At 37.7% G+C, this 25,813-nt stretch overlaps 1 protein-coding gene across 1 annotated transcript in view; it reads right to left on the bottom strand.

Moving 5' to 3' along the window:
- Positions 1 to 25,813, bottom strand: part of adam12b (ADAM metallopeptidase domain 12b) — a 48,988-nt gene that overhangs the window by 3,203 nt on the left and 19,972 nt on the right. The window contains exons 4-21 of the mRNA XM_089012477.1: positions 21,125 to 21,203; positions 19,664 to 19,740; positions 18,783 to 18,972; positions 17,540 to 17,605; positions 16,953 to 17,024; positions 15,656 to 15,825; positions 14,483 to 14,567; positions 13,530 to 13,678; positions 11,549 to 11,726; positions 9,398 to 9,487; positions 7,961 to 8,156; positions 7,748 to 7,856; positions 6,169 to 6,367; positions 5,823 to 5,900; positions 4,219 to 4,327; positions 3,930 to 4,068; positions 2,866 to 2,974; positions 2,323 to 2,583 (exon numbers count right to left, since the gene is read on the bottom strand). Of these exons, the coding sequence (XP_088868603.1) occupies positions 2,323 to 2,583; positions 2,866 to 2,974; positions 3,930 to 4,068; positions 4,219 to 4,327; positions 5,823 to 5,900; positions 6,169 to 6,367; positions 7,748 to 7,856; positions 7,961 to 8,156; positions 9,398 to 9,487; positions 11,549 to 11,726; positions 13,530 to 13,678; positions 14,483 to 14,567; positions 15,656 to 15,825; positions 16,953 to 17,024; positions 17,540 to 17,605; positions 18,783 to 18,972; positions 19,664 to 19,740; positions 21,125 to 21,203 (2,356 nt within the window). The remainder of the gene's footprint in view (positions 1 to 2,322; positions 2,584 to 2,865; positions 2,975 to 3,929; positions 4,069 to 4,218; positions 4,328 to 5,822; positions 5,901 to 6,168; positions 6,368 to 7,747; positions 7,857 to 7,960; positions 8,157 to 9,397; positions 9,488 to 11,548; positions 11,727 to 13,529; positions 13,679 to 14,482; positions 14,568 to 15,655; positions 15,826 to 16,952; positions 17,025 to 17,539; positions 17,606 to 18,782; positions 18,973 to 19,663; positions 19,741 to 21,124; positions 21,204 to 25,813) is intronic.

The raw sequence follows: 25,813 nt of genomic DNA, 5'->3' as shown, positions 1-25,813 counted from the left end.
ATTCATTTATTTTCTCATCTATTGGTTTATTTATTTGTCCATTTATTTATGTATGTATGTATTTATTTATTTATTTATTCATTCATTTATCCATTTATTCGTTTATTTATTTATTTGCTCATCTATCCATTTATTTTTATTTATTCATGCAATTATTTATTGATTTTTATGTATGTATGCATTTATTTATCTATTTATGTATTTATTTATTCATTTATTTTCTCATCTATTGGTTTATTTATTTGTCCATTTATTTATGTATGTATGTATTTATTTATTTATTTATTCATTCATTTATCCATTTATTCGTTTATTTATTTATTTGCTCATCCATCCATTTATTTTTATTTATTCATGCAATTATTTATTTATTTTTATGTATGTATGCATTTATTTATCTATTTATGTATTTATTCATTTATTTTCTCATCTATCCGTTTATTTATTTGCCCATTTATTTATTTATTTATTTATTTATTTATTTATTTATTTATTTATTCATTCATTCATTCATTTATCCATTTATTCGTTTATTTATTTATTTATTTATTTATTTGCTCATCTATCCATTTATTTTTATTAATTCCTGCAATTATTTATTTATTTTTATGTATGTATGCATTTATTTATTTGCTTGTTTATTTATCTATTTATGTATTTATTTATTTGCTCATCTGTCCATTTATTCATTTATTTATTTAATTGGTTATTTATTTATTCATGTATTTATTTGCTCATCTATCCATTTATTTTTATTTATTTATGCATTTATTTGTTTATGTATTTTTAATTATTTGTTTATTTATTCATTCATTTATTCATTTGCTCATCTATCCATTTATTTTTATTCATTTATTTATGTATTTATTTGTTTATCTATTTTTAATTATTTGTTTATGTATTCATTCATTTATTTATTTGCTCATCTATTTTTATTTATTTATTTATTATTTATTTATTTATTTATTTATTTATGCTTAATATAATATTACTGGGGGGCCATAATTTGTTTCCATTCGAGTTCCGTTATGGTTGAAACTTATCTAAGAATGTCCAAAATAACAAATGAGAATTTCAGATTTTAGTGGATTTTGCTTTCGAAGGCAACCGGAAACGATCTGGCCCCAGGTGTGTCAACTCAATACGTTGCTCTAACAATGACAGACCACTCTGGAAAGGCAAAGACTGTTCTGCACGGACGTGATTGGCCTTCAAACAAGCCTTTTTTTCCCCATTCCAATCACCAATATTAGCAGCGACAGAGTCGGCGTCACGTCTCACAAGAAGCGACTAAACACATTTTCCTTCGAGGGATGCCGCTCGCCTCGCACCCGCTGGCCTTTTGATTGGATCTCGTGACACGGCGTCTCTCGGCTTGATTAGAACCTGACCCGCTCTGCTATCGCCGTCTTGTTTTGCAAAAGAGGACGTCTTTTTTTTTTTTTTTGGAGGCAGAGAGCCTTTCGGGTAGCGTAATGGACAACCGACACCATTTTTTTGGTTCCTAACTGACATCAGAAAAACGTTTTATAGCATCTAAAATACCCAAAACACGCAGGCTGATCTTTTTAGTCAAATGCAAAACACCAATAAAAATGAGTTAAAGTGTCACAAAACTACTTCAAAATCAGCCCGGAAATGGCGAGTTTCAGAAGGTCCCGCCCCCTTGTTTGTGACGTCACGCCAGGATACTCCTTCACAAACTGCCTTGCTCCAGAATCAAAACAATGGCTTCAGATTCGGAGAAGATGCTTTCTTGTTACTCATCCAGTTATGAATATGATTCAAATAGTTCTGAAGAGGAAAGCATACATGTTTGCCATCGATTCAAGAAGTCCTTCCGTATCAATTCGAGCCGTCTGGACTCCAATGTAGCGCCCAGAAAATGCACAAGATGGCGCCCAAGCTCCGTTGGAAATGGGCTGATTTGTCTGCTGGGAATTTGAGTCAACTAGTATCAAATAGTAGTCTTGGTGCAACACACACAACGATTCACCATCGCGTTATTTATGTGTTTTCCTTCTAATTTTGCCATCAACACGAAGTTTTCAGACCAAACAAAGTACCCAAAATGCATTGTGTGTTGCTTTCTCGGTCAGGGGCGTTCCCTCCGTGACGTCACGTCAAGCATCGTCATCAACTGGAAAACAAGACTTCCTGAATATTCAGCGCGAGTCTTAAAACGTAAAATATAGTGAAAATTATGGACGCAACTTGTCCGGAGGTGTCGGTTGTCCTTGAAACGACCATTTAGGCGACACGTCTTGACAGATTGCATCTTGGGAAGTCATCGTCGGCCACTATCGCACAGCGCTGACATACCGTGCCTATTTGGTAGGATGCCGGCTGGCGCGGCAGACTGAAGAAAGGCGGCACGGCGGGCGGCGAACGAGCGTTGGCGCCACGTTGGGCCGACGCCAGCCTGTGTCGGGTCGGCAGAGGAGGCAGCGTGGGCTGCCCCACGCTGAGTGACACGGGCATGGGCTGGCTGATGTGCAGAGGCTGGTACAGCGGCAGGCGGCGGAGGCTGTGCGAGTGGAACTTGTGTGGCGGGAGGAGAGGCTCGGCGCTCAGGAGGGACGGCTGGGCGGAAAAAACACTCATATTTTCTGGTTTATATGTTATATTATTATTATTATTATTATTATTATTATTATTATTTTATGGATTGGAAGAGGCGTTATTAGTCTCGCAGTGGAGAAATGTACATTAAACAGCAGCTGAGTTATGAAACGAAGAGGAAAGGAAAGAAAGAAGTAGAAAAACAAAATACAGGAGCTGCTGTAAAGGTAGCCATCTTGAAAATAATAATAATAATAATAATAATAATAATAATAATAATAATAATAATAATAATAAACTCACCTTGTAGATGTTGGCTGACAGTCCGCAGGGTTTGGGAGGAGGTTTACGCTGTGGTATGGTCTTAAACTGTGTCCTGGATGGGCTAGTGGGCCTCTTGGCCTCGATGGATCTATAAAAGGTCATGAAAAGGTCATTAAAAGCATTTCTAAGTTACCAGGATAATGGGAAATCAAACTTTTTTTTTTTCTCAACAACAAAAAAATACCCGTATTTTCCAGTGTATAAGGTGCACCCCAAAGAATTGTGTATTTTCAAACGTTTCCATATACAGGTAACATCCAACTTACGACCGAGTTCCGTTCCGATTAAACGGTCGTAAGTCAAAATGGTCGTAAGTCGAAATCCATTCAAAATGTTGAATAGAGACTCGGAGGCTCTTAAAATGTTAAAAATAGGGTCTGGAAGTCGTGGTCGTAAGTATGGGTGGTCGTAAGTCGAGCCGGTCAGAAGTCGTATGTTACTTATATAAGGCGCACCTGAGTATAAGGCACACTTTCAATGAATGAAAAATGTTTTCCAAATATAATAAAGAAATACCGTATTTTCCAGTGTATAAGGTGCGCCGGAATATAATGTGCATCCAAATATATAGAAATACTGTATTTTCCGGTGTATAAGGTGCACCAGAGTATAAGGCGCACCCCAAAGAATGGTATATTTTCAAACTTTTTCCACATATAAGGTGCATTGGACTATAAGGCGCACTTTCAATGAATGAAAAAAGTTTTCCAAATATCATATAGAAATACTGTATTTTCCGGTGTATAAGGTGCACCAGAGTATAAGGCGCACCCCAAAGACTGGTATATTTTCAAACGTTTCCCTATATAAGGCGCACCTGAGTATAAGGCACACTTTCAATGAATGAAAAATGTTTTCCAAATATAATAGAGAAATACCGTATTTTCCGGTGTATAAGGCACACCGGAGTATAAGGCGCACCCCAAAGAATGGTTTGGAGACTAAGGGCATTGTGAAAATATAGGGCCGCACGCACCAAGTCTCTGAAGTCCAGTAGCGCGATGTGAAAACTGACTAGCGTATGATTTTTGCGGGCTGCTAACCTGAGCTTCTCCAACGTGCTCTTCCTGTGGGCGAAAAGCAGTCGCAGCAGCGTCTTCCTCTTGAGGAAAACCAGGCCGCTAGCTAGCAGCAGGCCGCTAGCGGCCACCAGGACGGCCACGGTGACCAACGCGCTGTCAGCTAACGATACATACAAGATTTACACGAAGACACACGTGAAGAGTAAAACATCATAATGCGTCACATTTGTTCTTTTTTAGCATGGCGTAGCGGTGTAATTTACTGCCGAGGCTAACGGGAGTGGCGGTGAAATCATCGGCGAGAGGCTACCTGCCAGTCTCGTCGGCCCGCTGTCGATGCTTCCGCCAAAACCGACTCCTTCGCAGAACGGGGGCGCCCAGTGCGCTTCGCAGTGGCAGTTGTTCTTGTTGTTACACACCTGCGACAGTGGATGATCATGTCATGTTGTATAATAATAATAATCATCCATTTCATTTATAAGCGCCGTTCAAAACTCTCAAGGTCACTTTTACAGTCACAGGATGAATTTTTCTTTGGGTAAGTAGCGGCAGCCACACACGCCAGCGTTCACTCCATCCGCAAGTAAGTCAAATAGATGGAAAGCTAGCAAGCTAGCTAACAGATAGCTCATAAATTATCTATCCAGCCAGTCAGCTAAATAGCCATATAGCAAGCTAGCTAGCCAGCCAGACAGCTAATAGATAGCAAATAACTAGCTAGGTAGCCAGCTATTTTTATTCATCTTACAGTGGAGAAATGTATTTGAGTACACATTCCAAAAATTAAAACATCAAACATAAAGTTTTGAAAGGCGCTTGTAAATGAAATGTATTGTCCCCAACTACAATCACAAAGGTAAATAAAACGACTTTATTACACAGTACAGTTAATTTCTTTAATTACAACACAATAGCATATTTATTGTACGAAAAATAAGGTATATTTAGTGTAGTTTTCAGGCTTATTTCTTAGAAAATTCAGTTTTATGGCTACCTGAGAACGGATTATTCTCATTTTAATGGTTTCTTATGGGAAATAAATGTTTGGAAGATGAACTTTTCGCCTTAGACACACTTTCTGGGAACCAATTAAGTTCGGAAGCTGAGGTATCACTGTATGTTCAACTAACAAGCTAAATGTAGCTGAGAAGGTTTCTTCAACCGTCATCTGTACTTCTTTGAAGGTTGTCGGACGCTTCTTATCCAAGAGGCTTCGTCAGCTAATTAAAATATTTTTTTTGCTGGTAGTTTTGGCCATATATATATATATATATATATATATATATATATATATATCCCTACTGTCCAGACGCGGCGGTGCCAGACTCTGCTATTGGTCCCTGCTCTCAGGTTGTGGGGAGCAGAGGACTACTCCCTGCGGCTACACTGATTACTTCTATTGTCCTGACTGATTACTTCTATTGTCCTGCCTGAGTATGGGATCTACGACTGGCCTGATTGCCCCATTTGATCTGGTATCACCTCATCAGCATAACTAAGCCTATGTTGCCTAAGAAGTCGGCTGTAGGAAGGATCCACATTGAACCTCACCCCACCATGGCGATTTAGTGATGGGTTTTGCTGTTTTATGAACATAGCTTCTTTAACTCCCCTTTCAAACCTTCTATGGTCTGTCAAAAGTCCAAAATAAATACTGACTAAAGTTACACAAGCGGCTTTTGATAAACTTTGTCTTGATCTGATAGTGAGAACACATTCAAATTAGCAAAAGACACCCGTCTCCCGCCCAAAAAAAGCGTATGAAGTTGGGACGTCAAGTCAACATGCTTTGAATTTGCCAAGTAGCTAAGGGTGATTAAACGGATAACTTGCTCAAGAGTCAATTAGAGCGTGAGGAGGGCGGCTGCGGTCTCATTAAATATTGAATCCAACGCGACGCTACTTTGTACTCACCCCACGTCCGTTGCACTTTCCCGAACACTTGTGCACGCCGAAGACGCTGATGTTCTGACATTGGCGATTCAAACACACCTGTCGAGAGAGTGAAGCGGTGAGGCTAACGAACTCCAGTGAACCCCTTTTGCTACGTGCACGTTGATCATTCACAGAAGAAAAATGCGCGGATGAATACAGTCTTCAGTGAGTCATCTCAACTCGTCAGTACGGCGTTAATATGTACAGAGGATGTACATTGCAATTGTTTTAATGATACGGGTTGGAATTGCCTTCTTATTGGTGTGGCATTAAATTCAGATAGAGATATATATATATATAGAGAAAAACAGACAGAAAAGCTCACCCTTCCGTCTCCGCACTTGGTGCCAGCCAGAACTAGACCCGGATCAGGCATGTCGTCCCCAAGATAAACGTGGGTCCCTCGACACAGGATGCGTCCGCCTTCTTGAAGCGGGATGTTGGTTTCGATGGAAACGGCGTTGGTGCCGATCACCGGCCGGTTGGCACCGCCTTGGCATTGGATTTTACCGCACTTTGCATCTCTGGATAGGGCAATAAATAAATAAATAAATAAATAAATAAATACACAAAGAGATAAATAAATAAAGAGATAGATAGATAAATAAATAAATAATAAATAAATAAATAGATAAATAAATAAATACACAAAGAGATAAATAAATAAAGAGATAGATAGATAAATAAATAAATAATAAATAAATAAATAGATAAATAAATATAGAGATAAATAGCGAGCTCGCTTTCTATTTGAGTTACTTCCGGGTTGAGTGAACAGTGACGCGTGTGGCTGCCGCTGCTCACCCAAAGTAAAATCTTATCCTGTGACTGTAAAGTGACCTCGAGAGTTTTGAAAGGCGCTTATACATGAAATGTATCATTATTATAAATGAATAAATAAATAAATACATTTTAAAAAATGTAAAAAAATTATGTTTGATTATTCATGATAACAAAATACTTTGGGACACAATCTTAATTATTTTTTCCCTCTCTTAAAAAATATCATTTGGACTCTCATTAAGTCCATTAGCAAACCCAATTAAGCATAAAAGCAATGAAATCATGCATGGATACTCATTTAGCTGTCCGAATCATTGATAGTTCGGCTGGCCTATTGCCTGCATAATGACGATTGCTAATGACAACGATTAAGCTAATTGTTACATTTTCCTTGAAAACAGCATAAATTAACGACAACAATACGGGGCAGAGAAGGTTCCCTATTAAGATACAGGAATAGTCGTTGTTCCCACAGAATAGAGAGAACAAATGGGTGCTTAAACGACAACCGACACCTCCGGGCAAGTTGCGTCCATAATTTGTCAAATCACTTCTACTGAGCGCATTTTATAACGATTCCAGCGCATGTAGCTCTATTTTACGTTTTAAGACTCTCACTGAATATTCAGGAAGTCTTGTTTTTAAGTTGGTGACGAGTCCGTACGTGACGTCACTGAAGGAATGCCCCTGACCGAGAAAGCGACACACAATGCATTTTGGGTACTTCTTTTGGTACATTCATTTTAGTACTGAAAACTTCATTTTGATCCGTGTTGATGACGAAATTAGAAGGCAAACACATAAATAACGCGATGGTGAATCGTTATGTGTTGCACCAAAACTACTATTTGATACTAGTTGACACAAATTCCCAGTGGACAAATTAGCCCATTTCCATGTGCATGCAGTTTTGGGAGACTTTTTATTGGCGTTCTGCATTTGACTAAAAATATCATACTGCGTGTTTTGGCTATTTTAGATGCTATAAAACGTTTTTCGGATATCAGTCGGGAAACAAAAATATGGTGTCGGTTGTCCATTTTATGCTTCGAATCAATAATGATGATGATTCTTCGAATTAATTTCCTCGATGAGGACATTCGAACCCTTCAGAAGCCCACCTCGCATGGCATTTGGCAAAAGAGCCTTTGGAGTCCTTCCCGCAGTTCCCGTAAGGATCCCCCGCCGAGTTGACTCGTTCAAAGCAGATTCCCGGCGCTGGCTTGGCTCCTACGCGTAGGACGGGATGGCTTCAAACATGGCCGACACAAAGATGGCCGTTCAGAGGCCATCGTCAAAGCGAAAAATAAAAATAAAGGAAAAGGAAAAGGGACCTGGACCCCAAAGGGTGATGCATTGCTGCTCGTGCGTCTGGCAGATGCCGTTGTAGCAGTAGCCCTCCACGGAGTGGCAGGCGTGGCCGTCGTGGAGGTAAACGTTGGCCGGGCAGTGGGCGTCGGCGCCCGTGCAGAATTCGGGGAGGTCGCAAGTGTTGCCGGATTCGCGACACTTGGTGCCTGCCGGTTTCAGCTGGAAAAACGAATCAAACGTGACATTTGGGCAGGCTTTGAGTTTTCATTAAAAATTCTTTGCATTGGGTTTTAAACTTCTTGTTTGATTTAGCTTCTATTTCTTTTTGGAGCAAGTTTATTTAAAAAATGCTTAGCTTTTGAGTTTGTTGTTTTTTAGAAATAATTTCCTTCGTTATTGTTAGTTTATATATTATGTATTGTATTATGTATTAATAATTAGGAATTATCTGATTTTTTTTTTAAATTTTTAGTATTCATTGGTTACAATTTACTATTTATTATTTATCAGTTAGCGTTTGATAATTATTATTTAGCATTTAATATTTAATATTTAATATTTAATATTTAATATTTAACATTTAATATTTAATATTTAATATTTAATATTTAATATTTAATATTTAATATTTAATATTTAATATTTAGCATGAAATATTTATTTAATATTTAATATTTAGCATGAAATATTTATTTTTTATTATTTAGTATTTACTATTCATTAGTTACTATTTTTTATTTATCATTTATCATTCACCATTCCTCATTTATTATGTATTTTTTGTTTATTATTTATTATTTATTTTTTATTATTTATTATTTACCATTTTTTACTTAGCATTTATCATTCCTCATTAATCATTAATTATTTATTATTTACTACTTCTTATTTATCAGTTAGTTTTTATTATTTATTATTTAGTATTTACGATTCGTTATTTACTATTGTTTTAATTTATCATTTATAATTCATCATCATTATTATTATATTATTATTATTATTATTATTTACTATTTAGAGTTACTATTTTCTATTTATTATGTATTAGCGATTATTCATTATTTATTATTCATTATTTATGATTACTTATTATCATTTTTAAAATAATGTAATATAAGTTATTAAGTGTTGAGTCATCAAGCAAACGTAAACTACAACAGTCAGAGTATTTGATACTGAAATGAAGACATTGAAAAGTTCATGGATATTAATGTCAATCAATATTTCAATGTTTTTTTTTTTGCCATTAGCACAAAAAAAATGGAAATTTTTGCAACTTAGTTGAAAAAAAAAGCTAACAGCGAATGCAATAATGCCACATTTCCATTATTGACTTAAATGTGATGTGTTGGCATTTCCATGATGGCCCCAAAGCCTCAAATGATAAAAACTGGAATGTGTGCATTTGGCTTTCGTTTCGCAGTATTCGTTAATGTCAAGCTGGTGGGCGAAAGACTCACCTGGCAGTCGTCGCAACATTGTCCGTGGGCGCACACCGCGTCTCCTTTCAGCGTGCACGTGGTGGCGTTGCAGCAGGGATTCAAACATTCCTTTGGGGACGACACGCAAAGATTATTATTATTATTATTATTATTATTATTATTATTATTTGTATTATTATTATTATTTTTTAATTATTATTATTGTATTATTAGTATTATTATTATTATTATTATTGCATCATTAGTATCATTATTATTGTATTATTATTATTATTATTATTATTATAGACTTTTTATCTTTTATTATTTATTATTTCATTTATGGTTTTATTGTTCTTTTAATTGTAAAGTGTCTTTAATTAAATGTATTATTATTATTATTATTATACTATTATTATTATTAGATAATAACTAGCTAGATAATAACTAGCTATTTGCAAGCTGGCTATCTATTCGCTAGCTAATAGCGAATACATAGGTATATTTTGTGTATTTTTCTTAACCTCTTCTATTGCCTGAGACTGTTGCTATCTATTCGCTAGCTAATAGCTATCCATTTGCTAGTTGGTAGCTATTCGCTGGCTAATAGCTATCTATTTGCTAGCTAGATAATAACTAGCTATTTTCTAGCTGGCTATCTATTTGCTAGCGAATAGCTATCTATTCGCTAGCTAATAGCGAATAGATAGGTATATTTTGTGTATTTTTTTAACCTCTTCTATTGCCTGAGACTGTTGCTATCTATTCGCTAGCTAATAGCTGTCTATTCGCTAGCTAATAGCTATCTATTCGCTAGCTAATAGCTATCTATTCAGTAGCTGGTAGCTATTCGCTGGCTAATAGCTATCTATTTGATAGCTAGATAATAACTAGCTATTTGCTAGCTGGCAATTGGCTATCTATTCGCTAGCGAATAGCTATCTATTCGCTAACTAATAGCGAATAGATAGGTATATTTTGTGTATTTTTTTAACCTCTTCTATTGCCTGAGGCTGTTGCTATCTATTCGCTAGCAAATAGCTATCTATTCGCTAGATGTTAGCTATATATTTGCTAGCTTGCTATCTATTTAAGTTTCTTCGGTGTTGAGTGAATGCTGGCGCGTGTGGCTGCCGCTGCTCACCCACAGAAAAAAACGTATCCTGTGACTGTAAAGTGACCTTGACAGTTTTGAAAGGCGCTTAGAAATGAAATGGCTTATTATTTTTATTTAAGTCTGTGTTTATAAGATGAATTCACTCAACAAGCGCAAGCGAGTGCGGCGGCGGCGGCGACAAAAGCAAAGGAAAGTTTATTTCAGCCTTGGACCCAATCAAACGTTCTCTTTTTTTGTCACAACGCCGGAGAGCAACTTGATGAATGGCACCGTAACTGGGAAATGACAGCAGCGTGATAGCCTGTCACACCAATGACTAAGCACCAGGCGGCGGGGTTAGCGTCACGAGCGGTGAAAGGAAAATACTGGAAAACGACAACTTGCTTGGGCGGCTTTGTTTTTCCACGTTTGTTTGTTTAAAAAAAAATACATTGCGAGTCACAATAAAAATGTCAAGGTGAGAGGGTGGGGGGGGGGGGGGGGGGGGGAAAATTGACATGAAGCGCTGAATGTCAGAGATCATGCTAATTTGTGTTAGCTGATTTATGGCGTATGTCGTTATATGATAGCAAGAAGCTAATGGATGTTTGACCATATTATATATCTCATGTTCATACTTCTATATAGTTTGTAGGACAGTCAAATAGTTATATTTTTGTTTGATGAAGGTTTGTAATTACCATACCATCTGTGCTAATTTCCAATCGCCTGTACATGACGTCCGACATGATGTTAGCGCAAGGCTAATGGACTTTGTTTAGACAAACCATATATGACGCTAGAATATGCAATGTCAAATTTACATGCTATGCTGTTTCTTTTGTGTTTATTTTTTTCCCCTTTTATTCTAATTTCGGTATTAATATGTTAGCATGACGCTAACAGACTTGTGTTATATGAAATTATATGGCTTCTTTATACACATACAAACCTGTGTGTGTGCCTATCAAAGACAGTTCACATTTTGTGTTAGCATTAAGATAGCAGACTTTAATTAAATTGTTTGGCCAGTTTTAATAATAATAATAATAATAACAACAAGGTGTTCGTAGATGGACGCCCGTCGTCCTTACCTCGGGCTCCCCGCAGTCACACTCCTCGCCTTCCTCCACGTAGCCGTTGCCGCACTTCTGACCCCCGTAGAGCACCTTGACCTCAGGCATGTTGTCCAGACACATGCCAACGCCTTTCTCCAGACTGGCTGCAAGGTCCTTCTTGCTGCATGTGCTGAAAACTGTGGGGAAGGGATACCTAACGGGAGCAGAGGAGGGTACAAAGTTGATGACAGTCAAGGAGTCAAAAAAAATTATTTTATATATATTATATATACACACATATATATATATATATATATATATATATATATATATATATATATATATATATATATATATATATATATATATATATATATATATATACACACACACACATATATACACACACACACATATATACACACACACACATATACATATATATATATATATACACACACACACACACACACACACATATACATATATATATATATATACACACACACATATATACACATATATATATACACACACACACATATATATATATATATACACACACACATACACATATATATATATATGTATGAATTTTGTGTGCATATATATTTTTTCATTGATTAATATATCTATATATATTTATTTTTATTTTTATTTGACATATACAGTAAAGTCTCGTTATATCGATATCGGATATATCGATAGTCCCGGTTATATCGATACTATTTCTATGCACGCACGGAGAAAATTACATGCAAACAGGGTCGGATATATCGATAGTCCCGGTTATATCGATATTTTTTCGGACTCCCTTGAATATCGATATAACGAGACTTTACTGTATATGTATATTTTTATTTTCCATATATTTATATAGATTTTTTTTATTTTCCATATATTTATGTATTTTTTTCTTTCATATCTGTGTTTTTTTAAATATATTTTTTACATATTTGTTTCATTGTTATATTTTTTTCTATTCCTATTCCTTATAAAAATGTATATATATTTTTTTCATTGTTTAATTTAATTTGTTTAATTTCATCGTTTTATATATATATATATATATATATATAATAAAATCTCTGCATTGCCGCCAAATGTTCTGTGTAGTTCTACACCTCGCCGATAAATGTATACGTAAATAGACTCCTGAATGTTTCAAGCGAGGCCAAATAAAAGCGCCCTGTCACTTGATTGACGGCTTCGGGCTCGAGACGGATGAGCGTGAAAATGCTTTCTGCCGGTGACTGTGCCGCCGAGTGACAAATATTTAGTCTAACAAGATGAGACCTGGCTGACATTTAAGCAAATGTCAAGCTTTGACACCATCGGGAAGGTGTTTGCGATTAAAAGAAAAGGACATGTTGTGCAAACATCAGGTTGTCTACGGAGGAATTGTATTTGTCATTTTGCTTCATCTAAATGTGACATAATTTTTGAACAGCTTTGCAAAAGTAACGCTCGGCCTTTAAGTTGAGTAAATGTCGACTTTTCGCCTGCGTAAGGCGAAAAGTGTGTATCCCAAACATTAATTTCCCATAGGAAACCATTAAAATGAGAATAATCCGTTCTCAGGTCTCCATAAAATATAAATTTCAACTAAATAAGCTTTAAAACTACACACAATATACCTTATTCTATGTATAATATATGTAGATTACTCTGCCAGCTGTGGTGGGGGGTATGTATCGTGAAAAGTAGTGCTTAATCCAAGGTTTACTTTTCATAAATTTAACGTTCATAAACCGAAAGGTTCGTAAGCAACTGTAGTGAACTGGTTTAACATTGACGATCGTCCCTTATTGTTTATTGAGTAAACAGTGAGAGGGGGGAATAAAACAAAAATGTGTGTGACACCACAACCAAAGCATCAAGAGAACATTTGGGCTATCAAAATGCATGCCTCGCAATGTTAGGGTTCTGGGTTTGAATCTTAGCTCTGGACTTTTTAGACATTGCACGTTTTGCAAAATTCGGTCGTGGAAAAAAAACAAAAAAGATGACATCTCACCCCGTTGAGGGCGTCATGATGCAACCGCCACGGTCCACCGTCATCCGGCATCCGCAGCCGCGTTCTGGCGTGTCGTGATTCATCCCGAAATTGTGGCCCAGCTCGTGCGCTAGCGTCACGGCAGCGCCCAGCGGGTTCTCTGAGTGATCCTGTGAAAGGGATGCAACAACAAGCAAAAATGTTTCATGAATAAACAAAAATATAACTTATAAATCATTCATAAAAATGAAAAAAAAAACAAGACAAAAGAACAAAATACATAAAGGATTCTGAGCCTCGGGTCAATTTCAGTCAAAGTTCGCGCCATTTTTTTTTCTTCTTACGCATTTATCTGGATTTACTGTAAATTTAGTATTCTATCTAGCTGGCTAACTAGCTGGCTACATAGCTAGCTGTATATTAGCTATCTGGCCGGCTAGCTGGCTTTCTAGCTATCTGGCTGGCTATCTAGCTAGCTGTACATTAGCTATCAGGCCAGCTAGCTGGCTTTCTAGCTACCTGGCTGGCTATCTAGCTGGCTACCTAGCTAGCTACCTATTAGCTATCTAGCTAGCTATTATAATAATAATAATACTACAAATACTATGACTACTAATACTACTACTACTACTAATAATAATAATAATAATAATACATTTCACTTATAAGCGCCTTTCAAAACTCTCAAGGTCATTTTACAGTCACAGGATATTTTGCCTGCGGGTGAGCAGCGGCAGCCACGCGCGCCAGCGTTCACTCAACCTGGAATAGATAGCTAGACAGCTAAAAGCTAGCTAGCTAGCTAGATAGCTAATATGTTTCCTGACATCTGTTGGCTGGCAATATACATAGCTATCTATTAGCTAGCTAGCTACCTGTTAGCTTGAGTGAAATGGATCATTTCCTCGTGGCAAAGAGTCGACACCTATTTTGGATATATGCAACGAGAAGGCCGGGAAGGCATCACGGCTCACCATGACGATGCCTCCAGACTGCTCTGCCGTGCACATGCTCATGATGGGCGCCATGCCAATGGTGGTGCCTTGGAAGTAGACCCCGCTGCAAAAGGTGAGGAGAAAAGTCTTTTGAAAGGCGCTTATAGATACAATGTAAATACAGTGATGCCTTGGCTTACAAACTTAATTGGTTCCCAGACAGAGTGTGTAAGGCAAAAAGTGTGTATCCCAAAAATTAATTTCCCATAGGAAACCATTAAAATGAGAATAATCCGTTCCCAGGTCCCCATAAAACAATGTTCTACTTTCTAATTTTATAAGCTTTAAAACTACACAAAATATACCTTATTTTACGTATAATAAATGTGCTATGGTATTATAATTAAAGAAATAAACTGTACTATATAATAAAGTTGTATTATTTACCTTTGTGATGCTTGTTGAAGGCTTGATGGAATGGAATGGCCGGTTTCCTCAGCATTAAACACTTGATGAGGAACGTAGCCTTCTTCTTTCACCATCTTGAGGAATGATCCCTTGTAGGTGCTTTCTCTGCCATAATTTTATCTAGTTCCTCATCAATTGTGTTCTGTTTATCTGGGTTGATAGCCTTTTGCATCAAGTGAACAGATGGCTTGTGCGGGTTATTCGTGGAGCCTGATTGATGGGAATTTTAACCTTGCAGTCTACACTCTGCCTTTGAACTATCAAAGTTCAGTCTCTCACTGTCCTCTGCTTATCTCTTTAATGTTTAAACCACCTCCCCTCACTGCTGCGTTCTTGACCAATCACGTGGCTTTAACCGAAGACTGAGGGCAGGGAATAGAGGACAAAAAAGTCTGCAGCCATTTTCTTTTTGGAGAGCCGCTTCACTCACGGCATTTCAAGCTCAGATAACTCCAGACCCGTATAGCTTAGGAATTAACTATTTATTTTTCTGATGAAAGAAGAGAGTCTAAGGTTTCTTACGCTGCATTGAATAGTCGTAAAACTCAATATCCTGTGTGTCCTGGAATTCGAGTGACAATGACAAAAACCCTGGCACTGGAGTGGACACTTTTTTGCACATCGTCTGGCAGTGAATGAGTTAAACATTATCTGAAATGCCCACTAAATGCCGCTATATTCCATTTTACTCTAGGGGGACCTTTGTATACAATCGTACCATATCCAAAATCGAGCGTCAAGAACCTTATAAGCTGAGCGTTGTCATGAGGTTTCTGTGGCAGCAGCTTCACTTTGCGCCAGTCGAGGAACTCGTGAAGGGTAGCGAAGGGATCCTGCGTTACGGGACATTTGTCGTGGTCACTCCACACCTCCAGACCCACCAATGCCACCCGGATGTTCAGCGCTCGGTAAAACTGAATGGATAAAACAAGCACATGGCGATGAGTCGCGTTGAATCTATGAAGCGCTAATTGTTAGCGTTAACCGCATACAGATAGCTACTGTTCTGTTAGCAGCTGATGGAGAATAAGAAGTTATCATATTTAAAAGTTTCATGCTGTTATATGCTTAGTCAACATGTGTGATTCGAATACACAATTGAAGCACAGACAACCTGGGGTCAATCTGAGGTCAACAGACACAGCTTGTTAAACTGTCATCTTCAGCTAGGTGATCTGGCCTTGGACAGAATTTAGGACTCGCGTAATAGTTGTATTAAGTTCATCCCGTCTACTTGATATCTAATTTTCAATAGATTCTTTTCTTACAGACTGTGTTTTTTTAGGTGTTCTGTTACCTGACGACTTGAAACTCCTTCACAGGAAGAGCTCATTAGCCAGGTTACAAATGTATCAGTTCATGAAAAAGACAGTGTTTTATTGATTACAACTGTTTGTGCTTAGAACTCAAGAGGTGCGGTATTCTAATCAAGAAAACTATGTTTTACTAATGTATCATTTTAATTTGCATATACGCTCAATAAATAGCTTGGCAGAGGGCTGCAGAATTCAGGCGTCTGTCATGAATGGCTATGTTTCCTGCCGGCAGTAGGGACAATCTTTCTGGTTCCGAGTCTCTGTCCACAGTGTCTGACTGTCATATCTCTGACACAGTCTGTAAGAAAAGAATCTGTTGAAAATTAAAAATTGGGAAACTCCTTTATCACCGGAGTAATTTACGACTTGAAACTCCTTCACGGGAAGAGCTCATTAGCCAGGTTACAAATTTATCAGTTCATGAAAAAGACAATGTTTTATTTCTTACAGCTGTTCGTGCTTAGAACTCAAGAGGTGCGGTATTCTAATCAAGAAAACTATGTTTTACTAATGTATCACTTTAATTTGCATATACTCTCAATAAATAGCTTGGCTGCAGAATTCAGGCGTCTGTCACGAATGGCTGCATATCCTTCCGGCAGTAAAAGACAATCTTTTTGGGTTCGAGCCTTTGTCCACAGTGTCCGATTGAACATCCCGGACAGCGGCTAACAGAACAACAGCCGTTAGCGCGGCATTTGCGTTGTGTCGATTGCAGTTTGTACCTTGTCCACATAATTAGCGATTTCTGCTAGTCTCTGTTTCACCTTCTCCACGTCACTGCCCTGTTTTTGAAACTAGACAAAAGAGTGGGAATAAGTGAATACAACACAATACACGACCCCTCGCTTCCGTTCTTTAGGGGGGAAAAAATGTCCGAAGACATTGTGGTGAATGTGTGGGAATTGTTTGTCCATTCGGAGCATCTGTGAGGTCACATGATCTGCGAGTTGCTCGCCGTATTGTTGATGAGTTCGGGTTCTTTGGACTCACTCGCTGACATTGGGAGAAGCCGTAGGAAAAGTCAGCGTCGATCTTGTTCCTGTTTGCTCACTCACTCGGCTAGGGAGTCATTTCCTGTTCAAGCCGCTGGCACCAAAGCACACAGCTTGTTGCACACTGACCTATATATATATATATATATATATATATATATATATATATATATATATATATATATATATATATATATATATATATATACGCTGCACTCTTAATGGACCCCCCGCCCTGCCCCCCCTCGATCCCACAACCCGTTTCCTGCTCTCGTCATTGTGGAGAAGACGAACAGAAGCGAGGCAGGTGGCTTTACCTCTCGGTTGTCGGCGACGATGATCAGTTCCACGTATTTGGTGGTCTTCTGCGTGTCCCTTTTGTGCTGAAGGTTTAAAATAATAAATAAAAATGTGAACGAATATTATTCCATTACAGTTCAGAATATGTAAAAAAACCTTTTTGGCCAAAATATGGCACAATTCGAAAAATGTCATCATTATTTGCTATTAATAACATTATTATTATTATTACTGAAACAGTAGCATTAAAAAGAGGAATATTGATTTTTTTTTTTTTATTATTATTATTATTGATATTGTTGGCTTTTGATATTATTATTGTTATTATTATTATTCTTGTTGACATTGTAGCAGTAATAGTACAAACTGAAATATCAATATTATTATCAGTAGTATTAGTATTATTAATATTGTTGACATTGTAGCAGTAACAGTTCAAACAGAAATATTGATATTATTATTATTATTGTTATTATTATTATTGTCAATGTAGCAGTAAAAACAGAAATATTGAAATTATTATTATTACTACAATACTATTATTGATATTGTTGTTTTTTGTCATTATTAATATTATTATTATTATTATTATTATTATTATTATTATTATTAGTAGTAGTAGTAGTAGTAGTGTTGTTCCTGACATTGCAGCAGTAATAGTACAAACAGAAATATTGATATTATTATTAATTATTATTATTGTTGTGATTATTGTTGACATTGTATCAGTAACAGTACAAACAGAATTATTATTATTATTATTATTATTATTATTATTATTATATTTTTGGGGGGTGCTGTTATTATTATTGTTATTATTATTATTGTTGTTGTTGTAGCAGTACAAACATAATTATTATTATTATTATTATTTTTTTTTAATTATTATTATTATTATTATTATTGTCATTGTAGCAGTCGTCGTACAAAGAGAAATAGTGAAATGCCGCAATATCACTACAGGAAATAAATAAAATATTTACGGTACAGCATCTATTTGATAACATCGAAAATGTCTTCCTGCATTTGAAGTGTTTGCAACATATGCAAGTCCATGTTACTTTGTAAATATTCGCTATCACACTGAGACATGGCCGCCAGCGCCTGTTTTGGCCAAAAACTCTCAGAAGGTAGCCGTCAATATTTGGACTTAGATGACAAAGCCTCAGGTAACAACACTTTCTGGGACCGCCTCTAAAAAAATGCAGTTTGCACAAAACGTTTGCATCAACAAGGTGAGTCCACAACCTGTCATCTCACCCTTGTGTGAAAAGCCCGAAAATGGCTTTTAAGCTCGTCGCCCGGAGCCACGGAGGACATGTTGAAACCGTGACCGCAGTCGCCCGTGGTCAGACGCAGTTCCTCCGCTCGGTAAATGAAATGGACGTCAGCGACTTTGCCGGGCGCCGGTTCGATGATCAGCGACTTGTTGTCAAGCGCGATGAAGCCTCTGGAAAGAGCAGCATTTTATTTACAGCGATACCTTGGCTTACAAACTTAATTGGTTCCCAGACAGAGTGTGTAAGGCAAAAAGTGTGTATCCCAAAAAATAATTTCCCATAGGAAACCATTAAAATGAGAATAATCCGTTCCCAGCTCCCCATAAAACATCATTTTCATACTTTCTAAGCCTTAAAACTACACAAAATATACATTATTTTGTGTATAATAAATGTGCTATGGTGTTATAATTAAAGAAATAAACTGTACTGTATCATAAAGTCATTTTATTTACCTTTGTGATGGTCGTTGATGGCTTGATGGAATGGAGTGGCCGGTTTCATCAATATTAAACACTTGATGAGGAACGTAGCCTTCTTCTTTCACCATCTTGAGGAATGATCACTTGTAGGTGCTTTCTCTGCGATAATTTTACCCAGTTCCTCATCAATTGTGTTCTTTTTAGCTGGGTTTTTGCATCAAGTGTACAGATGGCTTGTGCGGGTTATTTGTGGAGCCTGATTGATGGGATATTTTAACCTTGCAGTCTACACTCTGCCTTGGAACCTGCATTATTATTATTATTATTATTATTATTATTATTACAGTTATTTGATCATTTTCTTTCCCCATAATAACCTTTACTGAAACATTCCTCCTTCCTACGTCACAACAGCATCAACATTTGTCCAATTTCTTACCGAAGGCCCGAGCAGGCGCTGAGGGTGACGTCAGAGTTGGGATGCGCCTTCACGTACCCGTGGTAGTAGCAGTTCTTCTAAAAAAAAAAAAAAAAAAAAAAAAAAACATGCAGATAAATATTAGCATAGTTGCTAATATAAGGACAGTTCCGATTGACAAATAGTAGCGCCGTCATGTTGCGAGTCATTTAGCTTCTGAGGATTTCGACTTACGACCATTTCGACTTACGACTACTTGGTCGGAACAGAGCTCGGTTGTGGGTCGGATGTTACCTGTAATGTACGGCGTACTACAGCTTTTATACGGGAAAAAAATTATTTACAAAATTGTGAACCGTTAGCGTTTTATTACTACAGTGAACCCTCGTTTATCGCGGGAGATACGTTCCAAAAATAGCCCGCGATAGGTGAAATCCGCAAAGTACAATGTAGATTTTTTTACACAATGCAAAACTGTACATACTGCAGAATAAAACAAAATAAAAAACTCTTTTCTTTAATAGTTTAAAGAACGGTGTTGTAAAACAATATCTTGCTGTTGCGCCTATTCGTCCTGACTCCGCTGCGCTGTAGCGTCTTTTTCTACTGAAGGAGTCTTTCTCTCCGAGAGAAGAACATTGTTATCGGTAGTTGTTGGAACTCTCTTTTTTTAGCGAGAAGATTTTTATAAACCGACATGGCCCGATTTCTAGAAGCAGAATGCTCCATGAGCTGTTCAAAGCCAGTATGTTTGATTTTATTCTGCTTTGTTTGCAGTATTGTTTCTTTTACTTTGTTTGTTTGCAGACATTTAAACAGCTTCTTCCCCCAAGCCATTAACTCTTTGAACTCTTCAACAGTAGCCAAAATGGAACTGTATAGTGCCACTTAGCAGTTTTTTTGACGACGATACTAGTGCAGCGTGTTCTACCGGAAACAAATTCCTTGTGTGTTCTACATACTTGGCAATAAAGATGATTCTGATTCTGATTTGCATGCCATAAAGAAAAATTTAAAAAAGTAAAAAAGTGAACCGCGAAGTAGCGAGGGATCACTGTATTTCAAATGATGTATGGCGTTCTACAACTTTTATACGGGAATTTTAATCAGGCAGCTAAAGGGCAGCTATTAGCCATGGTTGACAGGTATGGCATATGAAAACATCATTTTTTAAAAAGATTTTGCCTGTTTTGTTTTATTTTATTTTATTTTATTTGCAACTCGGAAAGGCTTAATTGGGAAAAATGGGATTCCATAATAAAACCCTGATGGCATCATTCCTTGGATAAAAAAAAAAACAACTGAGCTTATCAACAAGTAGGCCACTGGCTATATGTCATGCTCTGCTACGGCGTCATGTTGCCACGCGATCGGGTCACGTTATACTGATGAGATCATTCCAGGGAAGAAAAAAGAAACAGGCTCATTCAAGTCCGATTAGCAAGTCGTCAATGCATTTGCGTGTTGCTTTCGCCGTCGTACCGTCAAATTGTGCGCAGCGGTGACAACGCGTTGGTTGTTCTGGTAGTGCGTCTCCGTGTAATGGTTGGCGAAAAGACCCCTGTGAAAAATAAAAAGGACACGATGAGATTAGGACGATGGAGAATGACATTCTTAGATGTTCAAGGGTAGATTTGTGGACCGCGGGTGGGGGGGAGGGATAGTGGGGTTCTGTTATGCGAATGTCTGCCATGATTAGAACAGTAACAATCTTTATAGAGGCAATTCAATGAAATGTATTATTATTATCTCGCTATCGATTAGCTTTTTAGTACCTTTTTATTAGCTATCCATTAGCTAGCTAGCTATTAGCTGTCTAGCTGGCAGGCTGTTAGCTGTCTAGCTGTTGGCTATCTGGCTATATCTTAGCTATTTATTCGCTATACAATAGCTAGCTAGCTAGCTAGGTAGTCTTCTTTCTCTGAGTTATTCCCGGGTTGAGTGAACGCTGGCGGGTGTGGCTGCCCCTGCTCACCCATAGAAAAAAACTTATCCTGTGACTGTAAAGTGACCTTGAGAGTTTTGAAAGGTGCTTATAAATGAAATGTATTATTATTATTATTATTATTATTATTATTATATTATTATTATACATACTGTACTTATTGATTTATATAGCGCTTTAACAACAGCTGAAGCTGGAACAAAGCGCTAACACGGACAAAAGGCATATTCTGCCTCCTCGTGGAAGGGAAAAAACATTGACTAGATAACAAATAATATAACAACACAAAGACAGTCATTATTGTATTTTGTACAGCTGCCCCCATTTCAAGCGCAGATAACACCAGACCCATATAACTTAGGAATTAACTATTTTTTTTGATAAAAGAAGAGAGTCAAGGGTTTCTTACATTGGATGTTTATGTAGTCCTAAAACTCAATCTTCTCTGGGTCCTGGAATTTGAGTGAAAATGACAAAAACCCTGGCACTGGAGTGGACACATTTTTGCACGTGGTCTAGCAGTGAATGAGTTCAAGGCACATGCTAATGTTTGTATTCATTTATTTATTTATTCTTTTTTTTTGTAGGGTTCTCCGTTGATCACTTCTGGAATGTGATAAAGTTTAACATGAACGCCATGAGGGCAAGCGAGGATGCGCGTTTGCGCTCCAGATTGGATTTAGCAGCACGTGCGCGGTAAATCATAGCGAAAAGCTGCCCGTGTTACATGTTGGCAACATATTTGGGGAAAACCAGATTACATCCGAGTGGCATGACCATATATCGCGTATTAAAGCCGCCGCTTTTGATCTTCTGGAAGCGGCCTGTAATCAAATATTTGGCCAAAGGACTCGAGTTAATGTTTACATGACCACTTTTGTTGACGGGGAATCAATTTTGTCTGCCGCGACTGCTCTCGTTCGAGATAGACAACATTTTCCTGGACTATAAGGCACACTGGATTATAAGGCACACCTTCAACGAATGATGTCATTCGTTGAGGTAACAGGTAACATCCGACTTACGACCGAGGTCCGTTCCGACAAAACGGTCGTAAGTCGAAATGGTCGTAAATTGAAATCCATTCAAAATGTTGAATAGAGACTCGTAGGCTAATTGACTCGCAAACCCCCCATTTTAAAATGTTAAAAATAGGGTATTATTATTATTATTATTATTATTATTATTATTATCCATCCATTTTCCATACCGCTTATTTCTCATTAGGGTCGCGGGGGGTGCTGGAGCATTATTATTATTATTATTATTATTATTATTATTATTATTATTATGATTAAATTGACATTTCAGTACAGATTTTAGATAATTGACACAGAAGATTTGCTTAAGTGGACCACATAAAATAACCTGGTGGGCCAAATCTGGCCCCCGGACCTTGACTTTGACACCCAAAAAATCTCCCCTAATTAAAGCTATCGCTAACCAAAACAGCAGCACCAATTGAAACACGTTCTCAAATAAAGGAAGCGTTCCCATTGTAGTTAAATATAAAATAATCTGGTGAACAAAGATGGCGGGCATAAGTGAGGACGACAGAAGCCGAGAAACCGTGCGCTGCAGTTTTGAGGATTTTGAGGAAAAAGTCAGGGGGGGCAGTGGGAACACAGCCACATGTGGAAATAGCATTAGCGTTGTCAATCCCACCCCCTTCACTTCCTCTTCTTTTCTTTGCTTGTGTAACATTAGCAAGAGCGGTGGTTAAAAAGTGGTCTTCTTCCATTTGGGGGCACTCCGACAACTACGGTATAAGAAAGGCTTTGGGTTGCAACTGATGGTGAAAGGTGGTGGGTGGGTTGAGATGGGGAAGGGGGTGCGATTAAAAAGAAAATCACAGCAGTGAGCAATTCCTCTTCAAAGGAAGCGTGTAGGGGAAGCCACGCTTCTTGCCAATGGTTTGGCGCTCGGGGGGGTGGGGGATTAGGGTCTTTGAGCAGCGTTGAATTATTACGCGGAGTCACATGTATAGTGTGTAAATGAACCCGCCATCTGCGTCAAGTGAAAAAAAAAATATCGGACGCAGCATAGAAAACTGTGGTGTTAGCAGCCGTGCTAAATTTGAGTCATTTTAAAAGAAATCGCTTCAAAATCTTACCAAAAAAAAAAAAAACAATTGAGATGTGCTTGAACATACAGGTAACATCCGACTTACGACCGGGTTCCGTTCAGACAAAACGGTCGTAAGTCAAACGGTCGTAAGTGGAAATGCATTCAAAATGTCCGATGTGACGTTTACACGACAGGATAGTACAGTCATACATCGGTTTACGAACCCCTTGGCTTACCAACTTTTCGGTTTACGAACGTTAAATTTCTGAAAATTTTACCTTGGCATACAAACTTTTTTTGGGATACACACGGAGCTGCCTCAATGAATGATGTGTCGTTCGCGAACAAGCCCGTTCATCCTAACAACAAAATGGCAGCCGACTGTTTTTGTCCTCTATTACCCGTCCCCAGTCTTCGGTTAAAGCCACGTGATTGGTCAAGAACGCAGCTTTCTATCTATTTGAGTTACTTCCGGGTTGAGTGAACGCTGGCGCGTGTGGCTGCCGCTGCTCACCCACAGCATAGCATGACAGTTTTGCTGCTATCTAGCGAGCTAGCTATTGCGGATATGGCTTGCTGTCTATTTGCGATGTAGCAAGCTATTTATAGGCTGGCTATTGTCGCTAGTGGCTGGCTGGCTGTGTCGCTGATATCTATTAGCGATATAGCTAGCTCTCTATTACCGAGCTATCTAGCTTTCTATCTGAGTTACTTCCGGGTGCGCGTGTGGCTGCCGCTGTTCACCCACAGAAAAACTTATCCTGTGACTGTAAAGTGACCTTGAGAGTTTTGAAAGGCGCTTATAAATGAAATGTATTATTATTATTATTATTATTATTTCACAATTTAGTCTGCAATGTATCCATTGTTGTTATTGAATAATTTGCGGGCATCTGACAAGCCAAATGGCCTCGTAATTGGAAGTTACAGTGCCACCTTTGACTTGAAACGGCCATGTTTCTGTGGATTAATGACATTGGTATTGGAAGTAAATCCTGCGGAAAAGCATTTTATGAGGCGCCGGGGTTTATTTTAATCGATAGTTTGTGGGTTTAGAGAGGAACATGCGATTTTTTTTTTGAAGGGGTTTGTTTCCCTGGCTATTAAGTGCATCTCATTCATCACAATTAACCCTCTGTGACCATTAGCGCATCCATAATTAGACCGCCGTGTTTGGAGATCCCAGAGCGGACGCGCCGAATCGATGCGCGCCAACTGGAGCAATTACGGGGGAAGCGCCACAAGTTGCAAAGACAAAAGTGACGAGGGGGAAAGTAAAGTCCAGGTAGTCAGTCAGCAAGAAATGAAATTGCAATCAACAGGATGGCGTTTGTGAAATGTCAAGTAGGATCGATATACCACCTCAAGTTGGCCAATTAACAAAGGCGACTTTCTATTTTGGACACACTTGTGATTATCTCCCATTGACGCTGGAACAAAAGACATTTTTTTTTTGCACACACGGTGCTCGTGTAACTATATCCACAGAAATTATTCACTCATTTATTGCCAGACGATGTGCAAAGATGTGTCCATTCCAGTGCCAGGGTTTTTGTCATTTTCACTCAAATTGCAGGACCCACTGAATATTGAGTTTTAGGACTACATAAACATTCAATGAAGCGTAAAAAAAACCTTAAACTCTCTTCTTACATAAACAAATAAAACAATAAAAAAAGAAAAAACAATTTAAAAATTTAAAAATTTAAAAAAATTAAAAAAAGTTAATTCTAAGTAACATGGGTCTGGAGTTATCTGAGCTTGAAATGAGGGCAGCTGTACAAAATACAATACAATACAATACATATTGATTTATATAGCGTTTCAACAATAGCCTAAGCTGTAACAAAGCGCTAACATGGACAAAAGGCAAATGCTGCCCCCTCGTGCAAGGGAAAAACATTGCCAAAGGTCTTACCAGCACTTTATCAGCACCCCCCCACAAGAAAAAAAACAAAATCCGAACAAATTACGTTACGCTTTTCAATTCCCGAATAAATTCAGACCTGGCAGCAAATGAGTTAATATGCGGGGCTTAATGTTTGCAAAAGTGTGCACACCATTCTCTTCAACTTTTTGGGCATCATTTCAACAAAATATTTGGGGTAAACTCCACATTCAATGTAAGGAAAAGACCACTAGAACATCTGGCGTTTATT

The sequence above is a fragment of the Hippocampus bargibanti genome, linkage group LG13 (assembly GCF_051943395.1).
Source record: "Hippocampus bargibanti isolate YZ-2025 linkage group LG13, ASM5194339v1, whole genome shotgun sequence".
Lineage (NCBI taxonomy): Eukaryota > Metazoa > Chordata > Actinopteri > Syngnathiformes > Syngnathidae > Hippocampus > Hippocampus bargibanti.
Note: the sequence above shows the minus strand (reverse complement) of the source record. Positions and strands in the feature narration are given on the sequence as shown.